Source organism: Diospyros lotus, chromosome 8, assembly GCF_014633365.1.
Source record: "Diospyros lotus cultivar Yz01 chromosome 8, ASM1463336v1, whole genome shotgun sequence".
NCBI lineage: Eukaryota > Viridiplantae > Streptophyta > Magnoliopsida > Ericales > Ebenaceae > Diospyros > Diospyros lotus.
Window position 1 is genome coordinate 2,116,499 of NC_068345.1, and position 18,555 is coordinate 2,135,053.

Sequence of the window (18,555 nt, forward strand, 5' to 3'; positions counted from 1 at the left end):
GGGAGAACCTACTACAGTGGACGAGTTAGCACTGAAAATGAGGCACGAGGTGCCAATTCGCTCGCATCAAACCAGATTTCCAATACCTAAGTTGGAATTACAGGTGTTCAGAGGTTTGTGATCAAGACAAATCACGAAAGTTAGAAATTCTTGTTGCAACAAAGACCACACACTCAGTAACAAAAGAAGGGTATGGCCAAACTCATGGAGCTAGACTATGTGATTTGTTTCAGGAAGAGTAAGGAAAACGTGGCAGATGACGCCCTGTCCCGTTGCCATGAAGAAGGAATGACTACGGCTATTTCTACTGTGGTACTTGATTGGCTCCAAGAGGTCATTGATAGCTACCAAAAAGGGAAATGGACCAAGGAACTACTAGAGCAACTGAGTGCCAAGGCAAACAGTAGACTAGGCTACACTTTGCCCAACGGAGTGATAAGGTACAAGGGTTGGATGGTTATTGGAGACTGTGAGGGGCTGAAGGATAGAATAGTGCATGCATTACATGGATCACCAATAGGGGGGCACTCGGGCATCCAAAATACCTACCACAAGGTTAAACAGGTATTCTTTTGGCCCAAATTAAGGAAATATATATGGGATTACATCTTGGAATGTGATGTATGTAGTAGGTGCAAACATGAAACGGTAGCTCATCCCGGGCTCCTACAACCCTTGGAAATTCCATATCATGCATGGACCAACATAGCTAATGCGAACACTAATCAAGACCCGGTCCAAGCCAAGGCCGAGCCAATCACACCAGAACAGTAGCACCATAACAATATTTTAATACTTCATATGTTTTAGGATTCCACTTGATTTAAGATTCTACTTCATATTTCTACTTGATTTAGAATTCTATTTCATGTTTGATTAGGATTTATTTTTATTAAGATTCTAGTTGGATTTTGTTTACAAATATTAGATGGATTTGGATTAACCAAACACAATAAATATACTTAGGATCTAGAGTTTGTAATCAAGTTTTTCTTAATCAAATTTCAACAACCTATTTAGGTTTTCTTAACAAAACAGTCTTGTTTTTGCGTCTTCTTGAAAGTCAAGCTTTGGCCATTAAAGTTTGTTCTTTCAAGGGTTTATTTGATGTGTTTTTTTACACATGCGCTACACGCTGCGTCAATAGCAATGGATTTCATAGAGTGCCTACCGAAATCTAAAGGAAAGGATTGTATTTTGGTGGTAGTAGACCGATTCACTAAATTCAACCACTTCATAGGGTTGTCCCACCTGTTTACAGCACAAGAAGTGGCTAGGGCCTACTTGAAAAATGTAATAAAGTTGCATGGAATTCCACAGTCCATTGTATCGGACCAAGATAAGGTATTCACTAGTCTCTTTTGGAAAGAACTCATGAGAATATTAGGCACAAAACTCCTAATGTCTACTATCTATCACCTGAAAACGGATGGGCAAACGGAGCGAGTTAATCAGTGCTTGGAAGGATACCTAAGGTATTTGAGCTTCTTACAACCTAGAGGATGGTACAAGTGGCTAGCAATAGCACAATGGTCGTACAACTCGAGCTACCATAGCTCTATCAAGATGACACCATTTGAGGCTCTCTATGGCTACAAACCAGACTTGCTGCCAGCTTTGGGAGGACACACTACAGTGGCAACAGTAGAGGCTCACTTACAACAAAGGCAAGAGGTGATGAGAATGGTTAAAGCAGAATTGGCCAAAGCCAAGAATAGGATGAAGCAACTGGCAAACCAAAAGAGAAGTGAACAGAATTTCTCGGTGGGTGAAGAAGTGTATTTGAAGCTCAGCCTATAGCACCTCAAGACACTGACCAAACAGCCCATATCCAAACTAAATCCCAAGTATTATGACCATTCCTAATCTTGGCCTACTAACTACAATTAACCAAATAGGTGTCGTGGCCTACCGACTACAACTGCCCGAAGATGCCAAGATACACCTCGTATTCCACGTGTCCCTCCTCAAGAGAGTTGTGGGAACACAAAGATCGACTCCTACATTGCCTCCTATGGTGGGAGAAGTACCAGCAAATGCTGAACCAACAGTTATTATTGACAGAAGAGTGACCCACCGAAATAGAGTCCCTCTTATTCAAGTGTTGGTCTAGTGGTCCTTTCTTCACTCAGATAATAACACCTAAGAATATTTTCCATAACTTCTCCACCAATTTCCTAATGCAGCGAGCTTGCTACACATTTTTTAGAACAAAAAACGCTTTAAGGGGCGGGGATTGTTACGGTAGCTAGCTAAGTAGTAGTTGTAATTAGGCTACCTTGCTTATATGATAGCTTATAATACTTAGGCCTCGTTTGGCATAGCTGGATGAATGTTCCAACATGCTATAAGCGCAAGTGGGCAAGTTGAGGAAACCGTTTTTGGCGCCTAAACTCAGCTCAAATCAGTATAACAATGCTGATCCGCGCCAAGCCGCACATGATGAATGAAATTGGAAATTAGTTTCCCTCTAGTTCTCTCTCCAAGTCTCTCTCTCTATTCTGATCTCTCTCTCCCTCTCAAATATCTTTCATTCTCTCTCCATTCTCGTTCTCAATTCCCTCGAGAACTCTCTTGTTAGATTACAAATTTGACACACAACTCACCCATCACAACCACTTTCTCCCTCACCATTGCAGCCACTTTCTCCATGACTTTCCCTCTTTCCATGTATTCATTCTTTTAAGCTGGAGTGAGAGTGAGTTGTGCCATGGGTGATTACTTTCAAATGTTATCTTACTGAAAGTAATCACCAAAAGTATCCTTACTTGTTTTTATTGTAATATCTTTAATCAATTTAATATATCAACATATTTTCGTTCAAGGGCTAAGACTGTGCATGCGAAGCTAAAGAGACATCTTGGATCTAATATCTCAGAGACAAGTTGGATATATTAGATTGATAAAAGATATTACAATAAAAACAAGTAAGGATATATGACATTTGAGTTTCATAAAGAATACATATTAGTAGTAACATTGCCAAAATACATTATTCTGCAATAAATTTTCCCTTATAATCATTCAACCATGTCTTTCTCACATAATCAAATGCATCCTCATATGCATGGTACTCAAATAATAAGTCATAAAGATGGCGTTCGTACTCATTTCCAGTCGAGGTAAAAACAAGGTTCCAACCTAACATAAACTTCTCCCATGTCTCCTTTCTATCAAAAAACTTCTTATAATTGGCGAGCACATTTTTTTATATATGGCCACCTACACAACAAGGTAGTCGTGGTTGGAAACACTTTATGTACTACATTTATCAATCCCAATTCTCTGTCGGTGACTACTACTATTGGAAATATATTAGGAGTCATCATACTCTTTAATTTCTCCATTGTCCATGTGTAGTTATCCTCATATTCATGATCCATGAATGCAAATGCAATAGGAAAAGTTAGCTGAATCGATGTCACACCTACAATCTCAAGTAGTGGATACCTGTATCTATTAGTTTTGTATGTACAGTCCATTATTAACACATGTGAGAAGACTTTTAATAACTCTATAGCTATCGAATGGGCCCAAAATAAGTTTGTAATGCAATCTGTTGATCCATCGCTTCTATGCCACTCTACATAATTACATTCCCCCAATTTCTTAATCAACTGTTGCATTTGTGATCGACCGCCTTTCTCTGAGTCTATATTTGTGGCTTGCATTATATATAGTTTTTATGATAGTCACGTTTTTCTCATCCTCTGCCTTTAGGGTCATCAAATATTTCTGGACTTCACAAGATTCTGACATTGTTTTCAGGATTTCTTTCTCTTTCTTTGTAAGTCGCCCCCCCATATGAATGACCCTCAAGTTGAGCCGCTGGTGCATGATTGTGCAATCCACATACAACCTTCAACATCTACTGTTCATTTGAAAATTTCACGCCAAGTAACTCAAATGGACCACCACATTTTTTGGAGCCCGTGGACTTATGTTTTAATTCTCCTATTGCCCTTTTCTCTCTTTTTTGATGGTCTATACTCCCCACTCCGTTCATAAGCAAGACGAACTCTAGGTTTCCTCCCCGGACCCCCACATTTAGAGCTCTTTATCACAATAACAATTCCATTTTCTTTTCCAACTGTCTTAGCCCATCCACTAAGTGTTTCTCTATTGCTGAAAAGTTGATGACAAAAAACCTAAATTAATATGTGACTTGATACATTTTGTCTTCGGTTAAATTAATAATTAAATCAAAATGTAATAAGGATGGTTCACACCTCTTTAGTAGTAAAAGCTTGACTAGCATCAAATGACTTCTCAATTGCCAAAGCAGTTTCATTCTCTAAATTTTCCTGATCATTCCCATATTATTAAAAAATAAAAAAAGCTAGTAAAACAAAAAATGAAAAAGAACTAGAGTTGCTTTTATTTCTCCCAAACATGACAGAATTGATCGCAGGGGTTCGGGATAAATTGATCCCTCGAAGGGTTCGGGGAAACCAAGCTTTCCCAAATCCCATGGTTCAAGAGAATCAATTTCTCTCGAATGATAGCATTTGAAGAACCAAATCTCCCGAACTCTCCAGTTCGGTAAGATAATAAGCTCCAAATGGCGTACCTCAACCAACGGGAGTCCATCTTAGATCCATTTCTGCTATTGTTGTTGTTGTTCTTGCCAATTGTTCTCTTCTTCATCAAACTCCTCCCATGTCAACATTTGAAAGTAATCATCCATGGCACAACTCACTCCGACATAAAAGAATGAATACAGGGAAAGAAGGAAAGTCGAGGAGAAAGTGGCTGCAATGGTGAGGGAGAAAGTGGTTGCGGTGGGTGAGTTGTGGTTACTTATTTAGAAGAAGAATGGAGGGTAAAAATGGGTTTTCAATTGAAGGTATTTCAGGTATATTGAAAAGTGGCTATGGAGAGCAAATTAGATGGCTGCAAATAGAATTTCCCAAATAGGAGTGTACCTAGTCAGTTAGCACGGCAGTGCATCTCCTGGAGTACATTCCAGAAGATTCCAACTGCAGGTTATATCTATATTGAAACCTCAGCCTAACAGAATTATGCAATGAAAAGATTCTGAAAATTCTCTCTCCTTTCTATTATTCTCTCTCCCTTTCTCTCTCTCTCTCTTCTCTCCTGAATTGCCCAAAAATCTCCCTTCCTAGCTCTAAGGAGCTGCCAAGTTTCTGCACCATATACTGTGCAAGAGCATGCCTATACCACTAGTATTTCCCAGTCTCTTTAACATTGCAGTCAACAAGGATGTCCATTCACTTTTAGAATGTGATAGTTGGAGTCAATAGATGAGTTCTCTTCTCTCTTACATGGGATATAGATCTGATACATTAAGGTGGAAAGGTAATGGAGAGAGAATCCCATCCAGTCATTTGATGCTCTGATCATTAAAAACACAAACCCAAAACCTTCTAAGACAAGCATACCCCCAAGCAAAATGCAAACCAGAGCTGAGGCTGCCATGATTTATTGGATGTCTACAACAGAATAATCAAACTCAAAACACTCCCTAGCAACTAATTTTAGCCATTTAGCTTCACTTCTGCAAAATGGAACACAAGGTATCCAAACAAATAAAGTGATCCTAGGGCGAGCCATTGGTCGTCATAGCTTTCCAAGGGAAGGATATTCTCCTTTTGTCACTAAAGTACAATAGAATGAGCAAAAAAATCCCTCTCCTAGAAGGGGACAGAATTCATTTGTCCCTCCCCTTTCCATTGACATGATGATCATCCTACAAGTCAAAAAGTCAATCAAGTAATTGGCTTCCAATCCAGGAAGTTACATTTAAACAAGGGAGAAACCAAGCAAGATTTTTAGAAGATCTGTGGTCTCACATGGATTGTGCTTTTCCCATTAGTTTGGTTCTTATTAGTTAGTTTTTATTTTATAATAATTTGACCATCCCAATTCCTGACCATACAATAAGAAGCTACAATAAAGCAGAAAAAATAGAAAACAAGATGTGTGCTTAAAATTTTAAAACCTATTCATTTGCCAAGACTTTTAACAACTGGCTCTAAAGGTTTGCTCTTCTATAGGTCAAGCCTAAACACGGCATCAACAACCTAGCTCAAGCCAAACTTCATCACAAAGCCTCATCATGCTAATTGAGCTTCAAAAGTTGCTACTTAGCCTAGCACAAGTCAGTTACAACCCTAACAACAAAAACTCTTGTTTAGAGTAAAAAAATATAAAAGATAAAGTTAACCTTTTACCTAACAGCTTAAACTTTTAGAAAATATGGTGATTAACAACTTGAAAGTTCTTGAGTTCAAACCTCACCCTACCCCAAATTTTTAAATTATTGCGTATTTGGACCAGTTATGCAATAAAGCCTGGCTACACATGAGAGGTCATGTTGAAAAAAAATAATAATACAAAAGATAAAGTTAACCCTCTATCTAATAGTTTAAGCTTTTAAATGAGATGGTGGTTAACCATTCAACAACTCCAAGACTTGTATAAAAAATATTCTTACAGTTCCAAAATATATTACTCAAACCAATCAATCCCTTAGTTGAAGAGGAGTTAGGTTTGAGTACTTATTGAATGTAGAGATAAAGCAAGTCCAAACCATGGCACTTAATATTATTGGAGAAAAAACCTATGGCACTTGAAGAGTAAATTAGAAGCAAAATAGAAAAGAAAGAAACAGAAGAAGGAAGTGCCTGAAAAAGCTGGTAATGGTTGAAGAACAAAAGAATAATACATAGGAAACTAACTAAAAACTGCCCTGGGATTGGTGTTTAAAAGGGTATAAAACTAGTACTTGATTTATGGAAATAGAAGACACCAAACTTGATTCAATTTCATAAGTGGCAACTTACTGGAAAGCCAGTAGACTGAGATGAGAGAAAATTTGAGGGACTAAGCAGTAATTAATATTTTTAAATGGAAGCCAAAGGTGGGGAAGGAGCTATTAGTGTATATACTTGATTTGCTAGTGTTGGGGAGAAAGTACAGAAGTCAAGTATTTCACCAAGGTAGAAGAAGAAAAAGATGAATGACAACAACAATACTGCTGATAAGGAGGACAGGAGCTTCTCTCTCATGACGGTTAGGTGAAAGTTCTGGCTTTTGAAGTTTATGTTGCTACTGAAACCAACAAAATCATTAAAAAATTAACTTTTTATGAATGTGTATTGGCTGAGGACTCCTGGTTTATGTTTGTTATCTTTGTATATTCACAGGTTTTTCATCATTACCATTCTGTCTGATCTCCAGTTGGCAGTTAGTGATACATGGAACAGTGCCATATGAAGAGTCTTCAGTATGCTCTGGCACGGAAAGGACAGAAGAAAATAAATAAATATGGGTTGTGGAGTTTCCATGTTTAGAGTTCCACTAGCTGTCAAATCACTTCCAATAGCAATCATGGCTTTAGTATTCCTCTTGATTATGTTGGGGCCCTCCCTCTTGATTTGGGGCATTTGTAGTTGCACATACCTCAAACACTGTAGTCTTCCTTGTTTTTATTTCCAGGTAAAATGTGTCATTAATAGGAGAAGGACTCTTGTAAAAAAGCAGGTAAATGATTCTGTAAATAAGACTTGAGAAATGGTTGCTAGAGAGAAGATACAAGAAAAAAGTACAGAAATTTTAGAAGCAATAGGAATCAAGAAAAATGTATGGAAATTACCACACCCCGAGAAGTTCAGCAACTGGCCATTGTTCTGATCAATCATGTAATAAACCTGGAGATAGCAAACAAGGATGTCTGCCTGTTTATTACTCCCTATGAAAGCAAATGATACTGAAAGGAAATGAAAACATAGGAGGATTGATTGAGGATCATCAATAATGCATAATAAGACACAAGACTCCTTGACTGTGTATGTATTACACAATTTTTGCATTTGGTATGTATCAATTATCTTCATTCGCCACCATCTCATTAAACTTTTTCATATGAAGATGGTGTTGGTAACTTTATCTTATCATTCCCTCACTAGAGGATTGCTTAGGAAAGGCATGCAACATAAAATTTTGCCACATTTTTTTGCATGGATTTGTATTATCAGTGTGATTTTTATCAGTGAATTGACATTAAGAATGTTGGGCCACCGACACTAACTTGCACAAGACATTTGTTACCATGAAACTAGTGGAAAACAAGAGGGACCAAAACCAAGAAATATGAAGCTAGATTCCACAACGGGTCGCAATCTAAAATGCAGTCATCACCACAAGCCTCAATCCCAATAAAGGGGATCAGCTCAGCTACATGAATTCTAGCTCTCCAATCATCCCTATCGACACATCTTCGTCCCTTGATCATCTTTTCACATATCCAAACTATCTTAATTTTTTCTCACACATCTCATCTTCAATAAGTGTCACTCCAACCTTATTTTGGATAATTAATGCTATGAACAACAAAATAAAACAGAACACTTAAAAAGGAAGCTGAATTTTGTGGGTAAATGAGAACCATCTGCCTTTAAGCAATGTGAATTTTTTCTTTCATAGTCTTTGAAATCTTAGTTTTCTAACAGGTAAATTTGATAACAAGATATAAATAGCACAATTTCAATACTAACCCTAGAGTTATGAATGCTAAGATGATCAAACAGCCAAACAAACAAGAAAATTATCATTTGTCATCTCCGTCCAATCATGGTCCACAATATAGCATGAAGCTTTCCCCTAACAACACCAAACAAGGGAGAATAATTGTTCTCAATCTTCTAAGATGATGCAACCCTAAAATTTATTACCAGTACAATTTTCACATATTTTGTCTTCAAGCAAGTCCTGAATCTTCCAAAAAGATAGCTCTGCTCAAGTAGTTATTCAATTTTTAGTAATTTCCAACTGCTTTTAAAAAGTTCAATGCTGATTATCCAGTTCTTTGTCGCTAAGCTATAGCAATGTTTAGACAGAACACAAATTTTACATACTCTGGGTGGTTAACTCCTTTAAAATCATCTAACAAAGAAATAATCAACCAAGTAGCATCACCAAGAGCTCCAGACATCACAAAATAACATCAAATATAACAGTAAACAATTTATCATGAAATCACCTTGTTATCCACACCACGAAATGAAGTTGTATAAGGGTTTTTATCATCAGCCTCATTAGTGTGATTATAGACCACATCCAAAATGACCTGTTAAAATAGTAAAATCACCATATTTAAACAAAGGAGTCTATCTTCTGGTTGAGAAAGCAAGAAAAGAAAAATCAAAAACTATGACATGAATAGCATACCTCTATTCCAGCACCATGCAAGGCTTTAACCATTTCCTTGAACTCCCTAGAAGCATTAATAGGTCCTCCACCAGCACTTGCATAGCGACTCATAGGAGCAAAGAAATTTATTGTTGAATAGCCCCACGTGTTAATCTTAGGTGATTTAGTTTCCAGCAGCATAATATAGCAGAATGAGTTCCCAAATAAAGCTATGCATGTAAAATTAAAGCACAAGATGGTGCTAAAAAATGCCAACAGACAATAGAAATTAAAGCAGGTATGCCGCAGAGAAGACATGAACAGGACATTTGAGAAACCAATGATACAAAAACACAAGGTTTAACTCCTTAATCATGTTCAAATTAAGGGATTTCATTAGTTGGATCTTCATGTATCTTTAATAGGTGCATGAATGCATCAGTAATAATATCAGGCATATGGTGCTTGAATACATTTGTAATAATGTAAGGCAGATACAGCTATTGTGAATTTAGGGATGTAAATGGGTCCCTAGTGGGTCCCAACTAACCTATTTTAAATTAAATCACGTATGAAATGGGGATATAGATATAAAGCTTTTTTGAAAATTTATTAAAACATGTATGTAACTGGGGTTAATTGGGGACCCATTTGCATCCCTACTCATATGCAATTTATTTTCCTAAGGACAGAACCTGAACAAGTGAAGAGAACTGGGAGTAAATAAAGCTTCATAAGTAGTATGCCCCCCCCAAAAAAAAATAAATAAATAAAATAAATAAATAAAATCTGTTGCAACTATTTGAACCTAATAAAATGAGAAAGAGCTTTCAAAATTATCTTTAATCAACTAAGACATTTATAGTGTCAAGAGAAGTAGTTCTATTTTACCTATACAAAAGAATATTAGCAGCAGTTCTGTTAAGTGTAGTTATGGCTTAGTTAATTCTGTTAGTTGGGTCTTGTTCACTTGTCTTTGTACAGCTGTCAAGGTTAGTTATATCTAGTTCACAATCTATAAATACTCAACTGCTCTTCTGTTTCTAATGTCAAGAATCATTTTCAGCAAATTTCAGTTTCAGTTCTCCATTTTCAGTTTCTTTCTTTTTCTTCATAGAAGCTTCTCACTTCATATAGTACTCAACTAGTATAGGTCTTATTTGCATCAGCAATGACCATCTGTAATTTCAGGAAAGTGCTAAAAAATAAGTCAACAGGATAGAATCAAAAACCACCATTTATCTGAGATCGTTGAAAGCACCATACTGAAGCATACGGGAAAGAAGGAGTCAGATAGGTACTTCAAATTGCACCAGGATTAGGTGTGACAACAGGCTGATCAATGAGGTTAAGGTGAAAAGATAGAACAGTAGCAAGCCAATAGTAACAAAAGGTCAGTCCCCCACAGGCATTGGAGGTCATTTCTTGTGCAGCTGTGTTCAAACAAGCTTGTCAAGCTTTTTGTTTTTTATTACAAGCACAATGTATGCATGTTGGCCAAACGTGCAGGTCCCATCCACATTACCACCACCAACAGAGCATTTTGGAGGCTTGGCATCCCCATGATTTTTGAGTTAGCATCTCACATTTTCTAGCTAGAGCAAAATATTCACCCATTTTGCATTGCCGAGCAGCTAGGTCTCAATGTTAATAAAGAATACAATAAAAAACAAAAACAAAAACAAAAAAGAAGATACATGCCTAGCAAGAAACAAATTCCTTTTAAAGCTTACCAGGTTTAATACGTGTAATTTACCCTAATGAAAAAATAAAACAAAGGTGGCTGGTCCTAGGCAAAAGCAATTCCAGTAATATTTGCTATAGGCATACAGGATGACTACTGGAGGAGAAATCCACCAAACTAGTAAGCCAGAAAATCTTAGCAGAAAAATTCATTGTTTTTTCCACACTTCTATGGGTCTCAGTCTCACAAATTTCATTTCTGAAAATTCCATGTTTCCATCTTTCTGAATTTGCTGAAAATAGCAAATAAAAAATATATTTTACAAAAAATAGTATCCATGAACAATTAATTCTTTTAATTTTTTAAAATACTCTAATTTTAGAAAATAACAAAAACAATTTTTTTTGTTGATTCTAAAACTCATTGTTGTACAAAAATAAATTATATAAAAAATAATGTTTCAAAATTTTTCATTACTTTAGTTTTGAAAAAAAAAAAAAAACTAAAAATATAGAAACAATAACCTAATTGATGAAATCTTTGTTGCTTTTATTATCCCACACTGCCACTAATATAAGAAGAGGATACAATTTTAAAATCTACTGTGTATATTTTTCGGTTTTGCAACTTTAGTAAACTGTTGCCTACAAGGAACCTAGGCAAGTCCAACCCTTTATTAGGAAGGCCATAAAAATTATCTCTTCCTAAAATGTTTTTCTAAAAACACACACACAACATACCAAAGCCTCTATCCCACTATGTGGGAGCTTTTTTCCTGAAGACCAAAATTTCTAAACTTCCACTCTTTAGACAGGTCTGAATTAGGTTAACAATTTTAGCTTTAAATCTCTGGTGTTTAATAAATGCCAGAATGTTGGTTTACAATAACAAAACTGGAATCTGATGTTTAAAAACAATGGAAAGTCGAGAGCGGATTCAGAAAAACATAGTGGTATGACTTCAATTTCTTCCTTGAGTTTTAAATGCTGGAGAGTCTGATTCCAAAATGACATAGTTTTATCCTACAGCTTAGGCATGACATGGGATAGAATGGCCTTACACAAGATATGGTTATGGATAGAGATGATTGCCAACTAGAATACATGCAATTTACCCCACCTAGTGAAATTTGAGGCTTGATGCTGTTTATGTTGTTGTCATGCAATTCATGCTTACATACAAATATGCACAAAAGAATGTGCTGCATTTCGAACTCTGAAAGAGTCAACAAACAAAGTTACAGATGGTAAGTTTATATAACAAGTGCCAACACATTAAAAGGAAGAGGGAATAAACCATGATATTGTTAGTTTCTTTATAACAGACTGTAAGTCAACTTGGCTTCTCAAGCCAAGACCCCGGTAACTAGAATCCAGGGTACCATTTTATTGTTTCTATACAAATCTTTCTAGCTCCTTCAGACTTCAAAAACTTGAAGAAGCAACCATGTGCAAGATGTGGTTCTTTGTACAAAAATCTATACCAAGAAATGGTATTGGTGTTGATGTACAACTACAAATCCAAAACACAAAAAGATGGTAGGTACCATCATGACATGCACCTTGATCCCATTTTTCATATTATTGCAAATGTACTCAAAAATCAACTCCATACATCTGATACAACCTGTGGCCACTAGCCTTACTTTGCAATCCTTGAAAATACAACCAAATCTATCCTTGACCTTGGAGTTCCATATGCATCCCATTAGCATAAGCTTGTCAGCTAAAGAAACAAGAACTTCCTCAAAAGGAAAATGCAATAGAGAGTGATGACAAATAACTCTCCTGCTAGGTTGATCATTAGCTCAACCTCATGAAGATATCAATTTTTTCCTTATTTTCATCTACCTTCCTAGTTCTATCAGAGATTAACAACAGTATCTTCAAAGTTACATATATATAAGCAAAAGGAAAGTATCTCCAACGGAAAGCTTAAAGCAAATCAACAAACATATTTCCTTCTAAGATGAATGATAAGAAAAAGCTTTCTAGAAAGTAAACTGAGTGGTAACGAATATATTCTAACATTATTAAAGGAGAGAATATTACAATATGAAATATGAGAAACAACAGATAAGATTTACTAACATACCATATGATCTCTATTGTTTGGACGTCTCTGGAACTCAAACTCATCAAACTCAAAGACAGGTAGCAATTCCACCGCATTAATTCCAAGCTCAAGAAGATGCGGTATCTTCAAACAGGAATAATGTTAGAAAGAAACACAAGAACAGGAGACCACTGCAGTGCAGGTCTACTATGATTAGAATTATTGGATGCACAAATCCAGCTTCATTGGATTGAAGAAACATGTATAAGGACATGGGACTCAGACATGGTTCAACAGCGACATCTAATACGCTATTTTCAGAAATGCTAGAACATTAGTTGGAAAGGATTCATCAACAAATGAACATGTTTGATATTTATAAACGGGAATAATAACCATTTCTTCATTTTTTACATTATGAATATATTTGTAATTTTTGACATCCTACATATTAGGAACAGTGGGTGAGCCTTAATAGCAATAGTAAGATTGCTCCTTTGTGACTAAAAGTAAAAGGTCATAAGTTCAAGTTATGAAAACATCGTCTTCGCAAGACAAGGACAAGGCACACAAGAGCAAGTCTCCCCTAACCCACGTAAAGCGGGGAGCCCCGAGCACTGGAAACACCCTTTATCCTACATATTAGGAAAGAAGCACATAGAAAAATTCAGAATTTTAGAAACCACAATTTTTGAAGGTGTTCTGTTTTAAATTCTTAAAATCAAAAGGGCTGCAGAAGAATACCTAGTTGATAAAAATCCCAGTTGCTTTTATCTTAGCATCAATGTTCAGCTTGTTCGTTTAAACTTCTAACTAGAGTAATTTATTTAAGTGACAGGCACACATGTTCTTAGTAGGACATAGGTGTCTCCAAGAATGTGGGAGAAATGTCCAGTCTTGAAAAAGTTAAAAAAACAATGAAACAACCTTGACCCAGTGTTCAACATGTATTTAGAGTGTCCATGGAGCGTTAATGCCTGACATGGTGCCAGGCACAACAGCTAAGGGAAAGTGCAAAGATCAATAAATGTTCACCCAACTTGGATAAATAAGTCAATAAAAAGCACACTGCATCTCTGATTGAAGAAGTTGAATAAATAAAACATATGGAAAAGCAGATCAGGTATCCATATCTGTGACCAGATACAGCCTTGGCACTGAATCAGCAAGCAAATGTCTCCCAATATAGCCTTGGCATGCACGTACAAGCAAATGTCTCCCAATATACCCTTGGCATGCATGTACAAGGTACCACCAGTTGCTTAAAGTGAATAATGGTTACTTCAAACCAAGTCCTTGCTGACAAAAACTGTAGACCATAATTTTTTTCACCCAGGCAGTACAACATAAAAGAAAAGAAAAAGAAGATTTTTTATTTAAACAAAATTAATATTGTATATTCACAACTCTACTGGTTAACAAACTTAATTTGTTAAAATTACCATCCACATCCTGACAGTTAAAGTTATCATTCCAAGCATCAAAACTACAATAAACTAAATAAAATTGAAGTTGCATTCCATGAATTAAAATTTGCTAGTAGAACTTTTATTGTTCCCTACCAAATGCAATTGTTATTAGCATTAATCATATTAATTATTTATATTTCAATTTCAAATTGCATGCCCAGGAGTCAATTCGATATTTTGATCACCCAAAAAGAACAGAGCTGAATATGTCCTAGAAAATGGCAACCTATATGAAATGTGGGTTTATACTTCAGATAACTGAATTACTTGTTGATGTAAGCAAACTATCTAACAGAGAAGCATTTCATGAATTTGTTGCCTAAGTGAGGGCTTGTAGCATTAGTCATAAAAGAAAAAAAAAATCAATTACCTTCTCAATGACACCAAGGTAGCTACCACGTATTCTTGGATCCAGCCCACTGGATTCATCAGCTGTAAATGCACGAACATTCATTTCGTATATGACGAGATCTTTCTGAAAGACAATGACCAAAAGTAATAAGGTAAAAGACCACCCAGATGCACTTTGCATGTAGGGCTAAAGTAAATGAGACGCCAAACAGAAAATTTGTTTAATTATTCACCTAAGTACCAACAACAGAAGAGGAATAAATCAGAGGCATAAGAAGACACGGCACCTGACGAATGTTTTCAATGATTGATGGTTGTCATTTTATGAATCAGAATTTCTAAAAGTAATTTAAGCAACTCAATATGTTTACCTCAGGTATATTGGGGAATTTGTAATTGTCTCCCCAATTGAATGGCAAGCTGTTCAAGTCATAAGTTCCAAAGAATTTAGCCATCTTATTGCTTGAATCACCAAACCATCTGCGTCCTTCAATCAGTTTTGCATAAGGGTCTATTACAACAATGCTGCTGTCAAAACGATGCCCTTGACGCCATTCTCGAGGACCATCAATCCGGTAACCATACAAGACACCACTACGAGGCAGATCCTGGATTCAGAAGAGTACTTCCAATAGAACTTTAACTGTAAACACATGGTATAAACAAAAATGATGGTGCTCTAAGGACTAAGAATAGCTCTTTGGCCAATGGAATGTATAGTTATCCCATAAATGAAATGATAGGAGAAAACAGAAAAAGATTGACCAAACATTCCGAGGAAAAAAGCCCATGGCAGGATACTATCTGTGACCATTCAAAGAAGAGATCCAGTAGTAGGTTAGAAAATTATAACATGAAGAAGCCTGGATTAGTAAAGATGTACTGTTGACATCTTTGCATTGAGAAACCCAAAAAACACATGCAAAGCTCCTAATTCATTACGTTTTTCCATCTCTATTCTTATGCCAACTTTAAAAAAAGCATCCACGGGAAGTAATCAGTCACAAAACAATAAGGAATTTCATCAATGTCAATCAAGGTTATCCCAGAAAGAGGTGTCTTTGACTGAATCTGAGAAGCAGATATTACCTCAACACATATGTGCCATATATCTCCAGTTTTATTCACCTGCGGGTCCAATATGAACTCAACCATTCCACCATCTAGCTTGTCATATTCTCTGCTAAAAGAAAATAAATAATAATAAGCTAAGCATAAATCCAAATAGCATTATGCAGCCCCTTTTCCAGTTTTTTAGTTTCATTTATGGGGGAAAAGATTTGTAAGGCCTATAAAATATAAAGCTAAGAATAATTACCATTCATGAGACTAGGGCAAGCCCTTCAGATTACCATACTGCTAAATTTACAGGCTTCTCTTTCTTCTTGTGATTTTATAACTCTGACCTGTTTAACTGATGGCTGATATTATTATGAGTTCTTTGAATCCAGACTGATTATGTTTAGGGCTTAGATGAAAGGCACCCATTCATCTCTAGTGAAAGGAATGAATTAGTGGTTTAAGGGGTACTATTCACAAGGTTTTTTCTATCTCTTGTTAAACAATCACTTGTCCTAACAGTAAATTATTAGAGAAGAAACCCAATAATGTATATCAAGTTTCTCAACACTCCACCTCATGAACAATCCATGATGGTAATTGCCCAAGCTAAATCCAAATACGTTGCCATTTGCCCCAAGTATTTAACAGTTTAAACTATTAGAAAAGAAATCCAATAATGTATATCAAGTTTCTCAACACTTCACCTCAGGAACAATCCCGTGATTGTAATTGGCCAAGCTTAACCCACATTACCATTTGCCTTACAGTGTATATATCAAGCTTTTCAACACTCCTTAAATCCCCCATGTGTAGTTCCTTACATTTAAATACTGCTAATTTGTTTTGGCCATACCTAGTTTAGCATTACTCTCAAAATTTGTGAATTAATCACTGCATTAACTTTCCCGCAAGTAAAACTATCACAAACATCAAAAGTTGGCAACACCAAAACACAAAATAAAGGTACATGAGAAAATTTCATATTCAGAAATTCATGGTATCAAAGGACTGAAGGAACTCAAGTTTCTCTTACATTTTCAGTGCAATGCATATATCATGATCAGAATTAAACTTCAGACATACAAGGAGACACAAACCTCTCTGGAAATGAAAAACAAAGTGTAACTCTGGTTGCATGCTGTGAGAAAAGAGCAAAATTGATTCCATTTTCCAGTTCTGAAACTCCCAGCGGATATGCCTGACCTGGAAAGACTCTGAATGATGACTTGCCCTCCAACATTTGAGTAGCCCCTTCCTAAAATATAAATAGTTAAATAAGTAGGAGAACATGACTATCTCTTTCTGTGCTATACCGTATCCTACTACCCCTTCAAAGAAAAAGGTCAGTTAATATTGGCAGCATGCATAGAAGGAAGCATCTAGGCATCCATAAAGAGACAGGTAATCCTATAGACAGTATGCTTAGTAACATAGAGTACCCATGGAAGTGGAAATAAAGGGAAAACAGTTTGTGATGTTAGAGCTTGCCAATGCCTTTCAGAGACTTAAATCAGCACTGTTTAGCCATGTTGAATATGGAGTGATGGAGGACAAGAGCTAGGCTTGGAACAGTGACAGTTAACCACCTAGTCATCAACCAAGATCAAGTAAATTCTACACTTGGTTAAAAAAAGACTTGACTGTATTTCAAAATAGACTAATGTTCAAAAAGAAAAAGAAGGTTCATGTTCTGTAAGCCTCTTCTGTGTTCAAGAAATTTCAGAACGTTAATTCACACATCCATACCAAAGATTTCCTCCCCTTAACTCAAATTCCTGTCAAATGAAATTTTGAAAGCTCTTTTGAGTCTTTACAAATCACTTCACCCTTCATTAAAACTACAGGTGATACACACATTCTGTGTGCCAAAACATTTATGTACAAAATTGTTTTCCAATTTTTTTACTTCACTATTTTCCGCTTTGGTAGCAACAATAAGGTTGCTACTTTGTAACAAAAATTGTTTTCCAATAAAGGAAAGATTGCTGATGTATAATTGTGAAAGCTAGGCCACGTAACAATAAAGGAACCTATGGTGTCTAACGGAAAGAGGTCAGTGCATGGCTATAGACTTTATATAATGGCATGAATCATGATGCATGTGATGTTTCTATGGCTGCCTAACTTGCGCTGTGACATGTTGTATGCATAACATATGTACAAAATATATACCCAAGCACGTACCTCAATCACACGTTCTTTCGCACTAGGACCATACGCGTTGGCAGCTTTATATTTCTCGCGGTCCCTCTGTCTAATCTAGCGAAACCAATACTGAAAGTCAATTAGCCAACCAGAAGAATGCAGGAACAGTAAAAGATAACATACCTTAGTGAGAATTCTTTGATCTGTGTTGTCACTCGGCCCTTTCTTGCTCGGCTTCAGCCTGTCCCAACATTAACAATGTCCAGTTCAAGCCAAGTCTCAGTAACGAAAATTAATGGCCTATCATCCTCATTCAACCAAATTATTGTCCAGATCCATATTTATACACCTTGGCCACATAAATGACATAAATACCCTCGCCTCATTGCAACTCACCATATTGAGTGAGGGTATTTTAGATATTGGTACATCATGAACACACTAGCATTTTTCTATTTACATTCAGAAAATTCAGAGAGACGGTGATTGTCGTCTGGAACCATGTAAGAAAATATACGGAAGAAAATAAAATCGTGAAATTGTATTAGATTGCCATTACTAATTTACTACTCACTGTAAGTCGCTTCTTGTACTTAAACAATTTCTTGTAAATAGCACCGACTAAGATCTCGATAA

The 18,555-nt window shown here is 36.2% G+C and overlaps 1 protein-coding gene across 6 annotated transcripts in view; it reads right to left on the reverse strand.

The window, feature by feature from the left end:
* Positions 1–18,555, reverse strand: part of LOC127807677 (isoamylase 3, chloroplastic) — a 43,566-nt gene that overhangs the window by 24,535 nt on the left and 476 nt on the right. For 4 of the 6 annotated variants that reach the window (XR_008024778.1, XM_052345711.1, XM_052345709.1 and 1 more), the window contains exons 2-11: positions 18,103–18,160; positions 17,959–18,033; positions 16,872–17,029; positions 15,802–15,895; positions 15,084–15,320; positions 14,732–14,836; positions 12,932–13,036; positions 9,193–9,327; positions 9,005–9,091; positions 7,619–7,673 (exon numbers count right to left, since the gene is read on the reverse strand). Coding sequence is in view for 5 of the 6 variants with exons in the window: in XM_052345711.1 (XP_052201671.1) it covers positions 7,619–7,673; positions 9,005–9,091; positions 9,193–9,327; positions 12,932–13,036; positions 14,732–14,836; positions 15,084–15,320; positions 15,802–15,895; positions 16,872–17,029; positions 17,959–18,033; positions 18,103–18,160 (1,109 nt within the window). In the remaining variant the exon portion in view is untranslated. The remainder of the gene's footprint in view (positions 1–7,618; positions 7,674–9,004; positions 9,092–9,192; positions 9,328–12,931; positions 13,037–14,731; positions 14,837–15,083; positions 15,321–15,801; positions 15,896–16,871; positions 17,030–17,958; positions 18,034–18,102; positions 18,161–18,555) is intronic. The other 2 variants (XM_052345712.1, XM_052345710.1) reach the window with 2 other exon arrangements.